Raw genomic sequence first — 12,799 nt, forward strand, 5'->3', positions numbered from 1 at the left:
TTTTTTGCCTCCAGGGTTTTTGCTGGGGCTCAGTGTTTACACTATTATGAATCCATTGCTCCTGGCAGCCACTGAGAAAGAGTTGTAGAAAGACACTAGCAGACCTGCTTCACCACTTGTGAAGCAGGCCCCCTGCAGGTAGGGAGCCAGGGGCTTCAACTGGGATTTTTGTGTGGGTCCTTACGCTTCCTTCTATGTGCACTTAACCAGGTGTCCAAGAGAATCAGGTGAAGAAAGGAGATTAAGACATAAAGGGTGAGGGAGGCAGGGATATGGAGCAAAGCAGCTGTGTTTCTCATCTCTCCTCTCCCAGGTCAACTAGAAATACTAAAGGAGATCATCTGGGACCACAACAAGGCAGAACTAGAACGACTTCAGGAACCCACCAAATCACCGGTGAGTGCAAATATGTGTGGCTCATGGGCAGGAGCCTAGGGAGAGATAAGTGGCTAGTAATAGTCCGGAAGTTTACTGGTTGAGGCAGCACCTCCAGTCTGTTTTACCAACAAAAAGACAGCTGAAGGGAGGAGAGGACTCCCCTAAGACTCAGCAAATGTAACTGTGAGTCTCCATTGCTATTGCCCTCAGAGGCTGGAGCAGCAGAGGGGAAGCCCTGTGCTGACACCCAGGGACAGAGAACTAACCAGGAAACTCAGGAGAAGATCTACACTTTGGTGGCCTAGTGGTGGGGCTGTGCAGTTGGAGCCTTTCCATGTTGTTCTCCTAATGAGAACATAGTGAATAGTTGCCTAAAAACCTACAGACTTGTTTAGAAACTATAGGGCTCAGCAGTGCTGCCTGGCTGGGCAGAGAAACTGGACTGAGCCTGAAGCTTTGGATCATTGGGGTGTGAGAGTCTCTTTGCATAACCACTGGATTATCTGTCCACCAACCTGCTTTATCACTAGGTAAGGAGTGAGGGATTAAGCTAAGAAGACTACTTATAGTTTAAAAGCCCTCAGGCTCCCATAGCCTACAGGGAAGAAAAAGAACAAAAGTGGTTTTTAAAACCACTGTGCTCCAGCTCAGGGATTAAAATAATATTGACACAACTGTAAATTTCCACAACTGTGAACCCTTTAAGTACCTTACTTAGACAGTCAATCCAGGCAAGACTGATAAGTAATTTGAAAAATACTGAGAGAGAGGGACCTCATAACATACTATATGGAATGGTTAAAACAACAAGAAGAAATATTGGAAAAATGAACCAGGACAAGAGTCCAGCTGAAAGTGCCCCAAAGGTTAAAGGACAAAATAATGAGGTCAACATCCAAACACTAGTTAAGGTAATAACCACAGGAGTAAGTAAAGTGTTTGAAAGAATTGTCATCAGAAATGCAGAAACAACAAATGAGACTCTAGAAGAAAACACTAATTATCAAGGTTATTAGAGAGCTGAAAGCTGAAATAGCTGAGTCATGAACATAACTAGCTGAACAAGCTAAAACAGTATCAGAACAGGGTAACAGAATAGATGAACTCCAGAAAACAGTAGCGGGGAGACAGAATAGAATCAATGAGGCTGAAGACAGAATTAGCAAGATCTAGGATGAATTAGAGACAACTAAAAAAGAAGTAAGAGATTAAGAGATATTGAAAACAACAACAGAGACCTATGAGATGACTTCAAAAGAAATAATACATGCATTACTGGCGTACCAGAAGAAGAAAGAGAGGGAGGGAAGAAAGCATTCTTCAGGCCATAATAGCTGAGAACTTCTCTAGTCTAGACAACAAGAAGCCCAGAGGGTCTCAGACAGAATTAACACAGACTTAAAGACACCAAGACACATCATATTTAGAATGAAAAGGAATATGGATAAAGAAACGATCCTGAAGGCTGCAAGAGAAAAAGAAATAGTCACCTACAGAGGAAAACCCATAAGATTAGCAGCAGACTTCTCCACACAAACACTATAGGCCAGAAGAGGATGGCAAGATATCTATAGAGTGTGCAATGAGAAAGGCTTTCAACCAAGAATACTATATCCTGCTAGACTGTCATTCAGACTAGTTGGAGGCATAAAAACCTTCTCAGACAAGCAACAGTTGAAAGAATCAACTATCACCAAGCCTGCCCTGAAAGAAGTTCCAACAGGTCTTCAGCCAACCCACCATAAATATGACATAGATCAGAGCACTCTAAAAATCTACAATAATGGCATTAAATTATCTTTAATCTATGATATCAATAAATGTCAATGTCCTGAATTCACCTATTAAAAGGCACAAAGGGGGCTGGGTAGTGGCGCACCTGGTTACGTGCATGTATTACAATGCGCAAGAACCTGGGTTCGAGCCCCCGGTTGCCACCTTCAGGGGGAAAGCTTTACAAGTGGTGAAGAAGGGCTGCAGGTGTCTCTCTGTCTCTCTCCCTCTTTACCACACCCTTCTCTCTTGAATTCTGGCTGTCTCTATACAATAAATAAAGATAATTAAAAAAAAATAAAAAGCACAGAGTAGGAAGATGGATCAAAAAACACAACCCAACAATATGCTGTCTACAGGAAACCGACCTAACTCAACAAGACAAACACAGACTCAGAGTGAAAAGATGGAAAACTATCATACAAGCCAATGGCCCACAAAAAAGGGCAGGGACAGCTATTCTCATATCTGACATGATAGACTTTAAAATAAATAAAATTTAAAAAGATAGGGATGGACATTACTTAATGCTCAGAGGATCAGTCAATCAAGAGGACTTAACAATTATAAACATCTATGTACCCAACGAGAAACCATCTAAATACATCAAACATCTACTGAAAGCACTACAGCAATATATTAACAGCAACACAGTCATAGTAGGGGACTTCAGCACCCCACTCTCTCAACTTGACAGATCATCCAGGCAGAAAATCAATAAAGACATGAGGAAGCTAAATGAAGAGATACATAAACTAGAAATATTGTACATTTTCAGGGTCATTCACCCCAGGAAACTGGAATACACATTCTACTCAAGTCCACGTGGCTCATTGTCAAGGATAGACCGTATGGCAGGTCACAAAGACAGCATCAGCAAATTCAAGAGCACTGAAATCATCCCAAGCATCTTCTCAGACCACAGTGGAATGAAACTAACACTTAACAATCAACAAAAGATCAGGAATACTCCCAAAATGTGGAAACTAAACAGTACACTATTTAATAACTACTGGGTCAAAGAGGAAATAAAGGAAGAAATCAAAATTTTTCAAGAGTTCAATAAAAATGAAGACACAAGCTATCAAAATATTTGGAACACAGCTAAGGCAGTACTGAGAGGGAAGATCATAGGCATACAAGCACACCTTAGGAAACAAGAAAAAGCACAAATAAACAACCTGATTGCACATCTTAAAGACCAAGGAGAAGAAGAACAAAAGAACCCTAAAGCAGCCAGAAGGACAGAAGTAAGTAAAGTTAGGGCATAAATAAATAACATTCGAAACAAGAAAACCATACAAAAGACCAATGAAAGTAAATGTTGATTCTTCGAAAGAGTACACAAAATTGCCAAATCTTTATCCAGACTCACAAAACAAAAAAAGGAGAAGACCCAAATAAAACTGGATTGTAAATTAAAAAGATATCACAACAGGCACCACAGAATATAAACAGATCATGGAGACTTCTATGAACACCTATATGTCACCAGGCTAGAGAACCTGGAAGAAATGGACGATTTCCTAGATACCTAAGAACTTCCATAATTAAATAAAGAGGAACTAGATAATATGGCCCATCACAGTAAATTGAAACAGTATCAAAAACCTTCCCAAAATAAAAGTCCTGGACCAAATGGTTTTACAAATGAATTCTATAAGATCTTCAAAGAAGAACTAATACCTCTACTTTTAAAAGTCTTCCAGAATATTGCAGACACAGGAATACACCCCTCCAGCTTCTATGAAGCCAACATCACTCTGATACCAAAAGCAGACAGGGACACAACCAAAAAAGAAAACTACAGACCAGTATCTCTGATGAACATAGTTGCTAAAATATTGAACAAAATTCTAGCCAACCAGATACAGCAATATATTACAACGATTGTTCATCATGACCAAGTGGGGTTCATCCCAAGGATGCAAGGTTGATTTAATATACATAAATCAATCATTGTGATCTACCACATCAATAAAAGCAAGACCAAAAACCACATGGTCATATCAATAGATGCAGAGAAAGCCTTGGACAAAACACAATATCCTTTTATGATCAAAACACTACAAAAAATGGGTAGATGGAAAAATCCCTGAAGATAGTGGAGTCTCTATGTAGCAAACCTACAGCCAACATCATACTCAGTGGTGAAAAACTAGAAGCATGTCCCCTCAGATCAGGTATTAGACAGGGCTGCCCACTATCACCATTACTATTCAACATAGTGTTGGAAGTTCTTGCCATCGCAATCAGGCAGGAGCAAGGAGTTAAAGGCATACAGATTGGAAGAGGAGAAGTCAAATGCTCCCGATTTGCAGATGACATGATAGTATACATAGAAAAACCTAAGGAATCCAGCAAGAAGCTTTTGGAAATCATCAGGCAATACAGTAAGGTGTCAGGCTACAGAATTAACATACAAAAGTCAGTGTCATTCCTCTATGAAAACACTAAGCTAGAAGAAGATGAAATCCAGAAATCAATTCCTTTTACTATAGCAACAAAAACAATAAAATATCTAGGAATAAACCTAACCAAAGAAGTGAAAGACTTGTGTACTGAAAATTGTGAGTCACTACTCAAGGAAACTGAAAAAGACACAAAGAAGTGGAAAGATAGTCCATGTTCATGGGTTGGAAGAATTAACATGAATAAAATGAATATACTGCCCAGAGCCATCTACAAATGTAATGCTCTCCCCATCAAGATCCCAAAAACATCTTTTAGGATATTAGAAGAAATGCTACAAATGTTTATCTGGAACCAGAGAAGACCTAGACTTGTCAAAACTATCTTGAGAAGAAAGAGCAGAACTGGAAGCATCACACTCCCAGACCTCAAATTGTTTTATAGGGCCATTGTCTTCAAAACTGCTTGGTGCTGGAACATGAATAGACATACTGACCAGTGGAAAAGAACTGAGAACCCAGAAGTAAGCTCCCCCACCTATGGACATCTAATCTTTGACAAAGGTGCAAGCAAAGTCTCTTCAACAAATGGTGTAGGAAAAAAATGGGTTGAAACATACAGAAGAATGAAAGTGAACCACTATATTTCACCAAACACAAAAGTAAATTCCAAGTGGATCAAGGACTTGGATGTTAGACCAGAAACTATCAGATACTTAGAGGAAAATATTGACAGAACTCTTTTCTGCATAAATTTTAAAGACATCTTCAATGAAACGAATCCAGTTACAAAGAAGACTAAGGCAAGTATAAACCTATGGGACTACATCAAATTATAATGCTTCTGCACAGCAAAAGAAATCAATACCCAAACAAAGAGACCCCTCACAGAATGGGAGAAGATCTTTACATGTCATACATCAGACAAGAGGCTAATTACCAAAATATATAAAGAGCTTTCCAAAGTCAACCACAAGAAAACAAATAACCCCATCCAAAAATGGGGAGAGGACGTGGACAGAATATTCACCACACAAGAGATCCAAAAGGCTGAGTAACACATGAAAAAATGTTCCAAGTCTCTGATTGTCAGAGAAATGTAAATAAAGACAACAACAAGATACCACTTCACTCCTGTGGGAATGTCATAAATCAAAAAAGGTAACGGCAGCAAATGCTGGAGAGTTTGTGGGGTCAAAGGAACCCTCCTGCACTGCTGGTGGGAATGCCAATTGGTCCAGCCTCTGTGGAGAACAGTTTGGAGAACTCTCAGAAGGCTAGAAATGGACCTACCCTATGATCCTGCAATTCCTCTCCTGGGGATATATCCTAAGGAACCCAACACACCCTCCCAAAACGATCTGTGTACACCTATGTTCTTGGCAGCACAATTTGTAATAGCCAACACCTGGAAGCAACCCAGGTGTCCAACAACAGATGAGTGGCTGAGCAAGTCGTGGTATATAAACACAATGGAATACTACTCAGCTATAAAAAATGGTGACTTCACTGTTTTCAACCGATCTTGGATGGACCTTGAAAAATTCATGTTAAGTGAAATAAGTCAGAAACAGAAGGATGAAAAGGGGTGATCTCACTCTCAGGCAGAAGTTGAAAAACCAGATCAGAAAAGAAAACACAAGTAGAATCTGAACTGGAATTGCTACTTTACACCAAAGTAAAAGATTCTGGGGTACGTAGGTGGGGAGAACACAGATCCAAGAAGGATGACAGAGGACCTAGTGGGAGTTGTACTGTTATATGGAAAACTGGGAAATGTTATGCATGTGTAAACTATTATATTTACCTTTGAATGTAAAACATTAATTTCTCAATAAAGAAATAAAAAAAACAAGGGCAACAAAAGGGAATAAATATTTAAAAAATTTAAAAAGAAGAAAATAAGCAGTACTATTAGTACAAACCATTCAGAATAATGTTCATGCATTATAAGTATATTCTCAATGAGTTTTCATAAATATTAAAATGTTCAGAGTGGGATGATTGCACAGTATCTCACAGCTAAAACACTCTGTAGCATCATTTGATTTATGTCATTGTTTTCTCTTCTATTCTGCTTCTTAAATAATAATAAAAAAAATCTTTACCTGACTAAAAAACAAACAAACAAAAAAACTCCAGTAGAATTTGAACGGGAATTGGCATATTGCACCAAAGTAAAAGACTCAGGGTGTGTGTGGGGGGGGGTCATACAGTTCCAAAAAGGATGACATAGGACCTAGTGGGGGTTGTATTGTTATATGGAAAACCCGGAAATGTTATGCATGTACAAACTATTGTATTTACTGTCGAATTTAAAACTTTAATTCCCCAATAAAGACATTAATAAATAAATAAAAGCAAAAACAAAAATAAAAACAAAAACAAAAAAAAATGAAGAGTGAGAAGGTATGTTACATTTAAAAGAAATGGGATCAAGAGGTAACATCTAAAGTCATGGTAGACAAACTCCATTAGGAAAATCTGCCATGTTGTAGAAATTATCATTAAAAAAACATGAAAGAACTTGAATTTAATGGGCTCTCTCATGTCTGTGTGTCTCTTTTTCTTTTCTTTTCTTTTTCAAAATGCTTTCAATTCATTCATTTAGTTTTATTCTCTTGACCAGAGAGTCCTACTCAGCTCTGGCTTGCTGTGGTGGCAGGAATTAAACATGGGACCTCAGAGCTTTAGGTCTGATGTTTGGCTGCTTAAACTGTGCTGTCTTCCTAGGCCATGTAGAAGTTTTTCATCAGTAGCTAAATTTCTAGTAAAGTCCAGGTTTCTATATTTACATGTCATTGCTGTCTAAAGTATGTTCGAAATCTTGGGTATAAATTGTCCTGGACTAAGAGACCTCACAAGTAAAATAAGTCTACTCTATAATGATATGAACAATGGAAAGGAGATCCAGTCCATCTGAGGAAGGTAATAGATGGCAGATTTTAGTGCAAATACTAGGCTTTCTGTGCAAGTCTAAATTAACCCATCCAGCAGAACTCAGTTCTAAGGGTTCAGTCAGTGTTAGGAGATTAGTGGCAAATAGTTAAGCTGTGACACTAATGAGATCGGTTTAAATGTCCCTAGTAGGTCACACCTAGCTTCTCCCCAGCCACTTTAGAATGATGGCATACGGCAGACGCACTGGTTATCCTCTAGTGAAAAATATCAAGAATATTTAATGTTGGGGTAGGGTAGATAGCATAGTGGTTATACAAACAGACTCTCATGCCTGAGGCTACAAGGTCCCAGGTTCAATCCTCCCGCACCACCGTAAGACAGAGCTGAGCAGTGCTCTGGTGAAAAAAAAAAAAAAAAAGAATATTTAATGTCTTCTCTCTAAGTAATCCAAAGGCTTTAGATAACAGAATAATTGGTGATGCCACAGCTTCACATTTCTATTGCAAATTTAGTGTGATATTACTTTACATGATGCTAGGTGTTTCACTGGTACAAAAAGTGATACCATGAAAAAGCTAGCTTCGAACGACAATCAGAAAAGAACCTGGTGAGTCTACTCACCAATAAAGGTAGTGAATTAGATGCAAAGTTTGAGTGTACCCTGAAGATTAAATTCCAAAAATATTTAAACTTACTTTGAGAGAAATTACTCAGAGTGTGTTTTTATTTTCATGTTGAGAGATGTTTAACACGGTCATTTGTTCAGCTTTTTCTCTTTCTGATATTCTTGACTATGTATTAGGTCATGCAGAAATAAATACAATTAATGAGAAAAAAACCCAGCAAAATAAAAATGGTAGTTTTGGATGAGATGACAAAATCCACTTCCTTTATCTCTCGTAAATAACACTCATAATGCTCTCCTCTTTTTTTTTTTTTCCTACCAATTTTGAAGCTAAGTGATTAAGATTGAAGCTGAGTTTTCCCATTCATAGGCAACAAAAATCCATTAAAGCAGATATTCTTTCAGAACAGGCAGCTCATAAACTTGATGGTGACAACAGAAAATTGGCTTATCCAGAGAAGTTTAGTAGTTCTTATAAGATTTATCACCTCCAGGTGCAAAATGTCAGAAAAAAAGGTGATGGTTTTCCAAGATTTTCCAGAGAGCTCAGTTTCTTTCTGATTGCATTTAGTTAGTATAGGAAAACATTCACTATTCAAGAAGCAGTTAACCTCAAATGTCTAATAATGTTTTAACCAAATAGACAAATGACCTTCTCACAAATGTATGGCTGGGCGGATTTACATAGAAACACCATTTGCATGAAAATGCCCTTCAATTATGGACCGGTAAGCTTTAGTATTATCCTATGGCTTTATGATAGATGCCTGCTTTCTGACTGGGTCTGCCAGGTCTTTTATTTGTTCGTTTTAAACCATCTTTACCTCCTCCATCTGTTGTTTACATTACATCTTATTTCCCCAACATCCACCAGTTACTGACTCACACAGTGGTCTATCAGACAGATACAGCAGAGTATCAATGATGCTTTCAAACAGATACACGAGTGGATGACATGGCATTTTCTAGACTTCCTACCTGTGTACTCAGGAGGGCAAAGGCACGTGTAGTTGTTAATGCCATCCACGCATGTAGAGTTATTCTCACAGTCATTGTCTTCACAGTCATCAATGTTGATTTCACAATTTTCTCCTTCGAATCCATCAGCACAAATACACCTAACACCAGGGGAAGAGAAGGCAGCGATTATCTTCTTGATGAATTTTTAAACCATACATTCTAAATAGTTTTAAAAGGTAAATACACTCATCAATTACAGAGCTTGTATCTGTAAGAAACTGACCTTCAAAATGTTTTTTTTTATTTATTTATTTTATTTATTCCCTTTTGTTGCCCTTGTTTTTTTATTGTTGTAGTTATTATTGTTGTTGTCGTTGTTGGATAGGACAGAGAGAAATGGAGAGAGGAGGGGAAGACAAAGAGGAGGAGAGAAAGACAGACACCTGCAGACCTGCTTCACCGCCTGTGAAGCGACTCCCCTGCAGGTGGGGAGCCGGGGCTCGAACCGGGATCCTTATGCCGGTCCTTGTGCTTTGCTCCACCTGCGCTTAACCCACTGCGCTACAGCCCGACTCCCCAAAATGTTTTTTAATAGCTGTTATAAGCAGGAATATAAGGTATTGTTCTCCCTTGCCCCCCAAATCTCAAACATTTGGAAGATTTACCCTGTCTGAAAGATGTCAGGTAGTTTCATGGTCCTTTAAGTCATTACATGCAATATACTTGCAAGATTAAAACCACAAGTTTAGGAGCCAGTACCACACCTGGTTAAGTGCACACATTACAGTACACAAGGACCCAGGTTCAAGCCCCTGGGCCCCAGCTGGGGGGGGCGGGGGGAGCCTTCACAAGTGGTGAAGCAGAGCTGCAGGTCTCTCTCTGTCTCTTTTCCTTTCTCTAGCTTCCACTCCTCTCTCAATTTTCCCTATCTCTATCCAATAATAAAGCTATTAAAAAAAAACAAACAAAATACAACTTTACTCTTCAGTCCTAGATATTTTTAATCTTGATTTGTAGGAAGCAATAAGGCATATTTTGCTGATAAACACAAAAGAGCTATTCTGAATTTAAGCTAATACTTACTATCCTATATGTGATCATGATGTATCAAATCAAACAATTCTGAGAATAAGCTGTACTTATATTGGGTTGTCAGAAAATCTTGACATATTTCTCTATGCAAAAATATATCATAACTTTTCCAACAATCCAGTAATATGTGACTATTTTCTTTAAATCTCAAGGAACATAAATTTTCACTGGCATAAAACATTATGTATTTAATCTTTGAAATGTATCAAGATAATCTTCTGAGTAGAGTCTTGAGGAGAAAGAAGCAATCATATAATACAGAAATGCAGTGTATCGATCATAAAAAGTGATTATTCCTAATAAGTTTTGGTAGTAGATTTAGCATTCTTATGTGAAATTATTAGTGTCATTCAATGAACTCGATTTTATAATTCATGAAGTACACCTGGAGTAATTGTACTGTATGATTAAATAACTAACTCCAGATTAAAAATGTTCACAGTGTGTTTGTCTACTCACATTGTGGCCTGGAAATGAGTCATTAATTTTCTGTTTCAGTGGGACTCACATCTTATCATTATACACAGTCATTAAAGTAATACACAAAACAACAGATGAATACAGAACTTGCAGCAGGGGACTGTTGGGCTATTAATTAGCATAATGGAGCCTCTGCTCTGTCTGGACTTAATCTGACTTGATTAATTCGAATGTGTGCATGTGTGTTTAGACATTTCTTGATTGTGTAGCATCCGGAGCTAGGCATGCAGTAATGTACCCGTTTTTAAATTGCCATATGCCTGAGAGGGATTAATGCATATTATCCTTAGGAACAGATTCTTGTTAACTATTATTATTATTATGATTAACAATACTCTTTCATTCAAAAAAGGAAAATGCACCTTTGCCTAGTTATGCAAGCTCTGATACTTCAGACACAGAAGATTTGAACCTGGGGACCTACCAGAATCCGTCCTTCTCTCCTTCCTTTAGGTGGCATGTTCCTCCATGTTTACAGGGGTTACTGATGCAGGCGTGGATGGGGACATCACAGTCCTGACCCTGAGGAAAGGGTGACAAGAGTGAAGAAGAAAGTACTTTAGACTCCACAGAGAAAGCACAAAAGAACAGTGGAGGTCCACTAAGCAGAGACACGGTCTCCAGACAGTAGCTGCTTACCTTGAAGCCATAGGGACAGGTGCAGCGGTAGAAATCCACAGGGTCATTGTTACAGGTGCCGTCATTTTTACATGGGTTGGACAGGCAGGGATTACATTTTGCTAGAATACTGACATCCACTGGGCCTATAGATGAATTGGAAAAAAAAAAAAGATCAATTCTATTTTGGCTTCCTTTAAAATTATTTCACTGCCTTTGAGTAAGAGCAATTGATGTATACGAATGATTAGTTACATATCTGTAGGTTTCCCTTCCATGATAAACCCGGGAATCAACATCAGATTATGTTCAAGAATACAAAAGGGGGAGCCGGGCATCGGCGCAGTGGGTTAAGCACATATGACATGAAGCAAAAGGACTCTAGTAAGGATCCTGGTTCGAGCCCCTGGCTCCCCACCTGTAGGGGGTCACTTCACAGGTGGTGAAGCAGGTCTGCAGGTGTCTGTCTTTCTCTCCCCTTCTTGTCTTCATTTCTCTCTGTCCTATCCAACAATGATGACAACAATAATAATAACAATGAGCAACAAAATGGGAAAAATATCCTCCTGGAGCAGTGGATTCATAGTGTGGGCACCGAGCCCCAGTGATAATCTTAGAGGAAAAAAAAAAAAAGAATACAAGATAGAAACTGATACCAAGAAATGGAAAGATATCCCATGCTCATGGATTGGAAGAAAAAATATCATCAAAATGAATATTCTCCCCAGAGCCATATACAAATTTAATGCAATACCCATCAAAGTTCCACCAAGCTTCTTTAAGAGAATAGAACAAACACTACAATCATTTATCTGGAACCTGAAAACACCTAGAATTGCCAAAACCATCTTAAGGAAAAGAAACAGAAATGGAGGCATCACACTCCCAGACCTTAAACTATATTATAAAGCCATCATCATCAAAACAGCATGGTACTGGAACAAAAATAGGCACACAGACCAGTGGAACAGAATTGAAAGCCCAGAAGTAAATCCCAACACCTATGGGCATCTAATCTTTGATAAGGGGGCCCAAAGGATTAAATGGAAAAAGGAGGCTCTCTTCAATAAATGGTGCTGGGAAAACTGGGTTGAAACATGCAGAAGAATGAAATTGAACCACTTTATCTCACCAGAAACAAAAATCAACTCCAAATGGATCAAAGACCTAGATGTCAGACCAGAAACAATCAAATACTTAGAGGAAAACATTGGTAAAACACTTTCCCACATACACCTCAAGGACATCTTTGATGAATCAAACCCAATTGCAAGGAAGACTAAAGCAGAAACAAACCAATGGGACTACATCAAATTGAAAAGCTTCTGCACATCCAAAGAAACTATTAAACAAACAGAGAGACCCCTCACAGAATGGGAGAAGATCTTCACATGCCAGACATCAGACAAGAAACTAATCACCAAAATATATAAAGAGCTCAGCAAACTTAGCCGCAAAAAAGCAAATGACCCCATCCAAAAATGGGCAGAGGAAATGAACAAAACATTCACCACAGAGGAGATCCAAAAGGCTAACAAACATATGAAAAACTGCTCTAGGT

General features: G+C 38.5%; 1 protein-coding gene across 1 annotated transcript in view; it reads right to left on the minus strand.

Moving 5' to 3' along the window:
• SLIT2 (slit guidance ligand 2) overlaps positions 1-12,799 on the minus strand; it is a 349,772-nt gene that overhangs the window by 54,448 nt on the left and 282,525 nt on the right. Inside the window, exons 12-14 of the mRNA XM_060187732.1 lie at positions 11,260-11,436; positions 11,045-11,142; positions 9,067-9,206 (exon numbers count right to left, since the gene is read on the minus strand). Of these exons, the coding sequence (XP_060043715.1) occupies positions 9,067-9,206; positions 11,045-11,142; positions 11,260-11,436 (415 nt within the window). The remainder of the gene's footprint in view (positions 1-9,066; positions 9,207-11,044; positions 11,143-11,259; positions 11,437-12,799) is intronic.

The sequence above is a fragment of the Erinaceus europaeus genome, chromosome 3 (assembly GCF_950295315.1).
Source record: "Erinaceus europaeus chromosome 3, mEriEur2.1, whole genome shotgun sequence".
Classification (NCBI taxonomy): Eukaryota; Metazoa; Chordata; class Mammalia; order Eulipotyphla; family Erinaceidae; genus Erinaceus; species Erinaceus europaeus.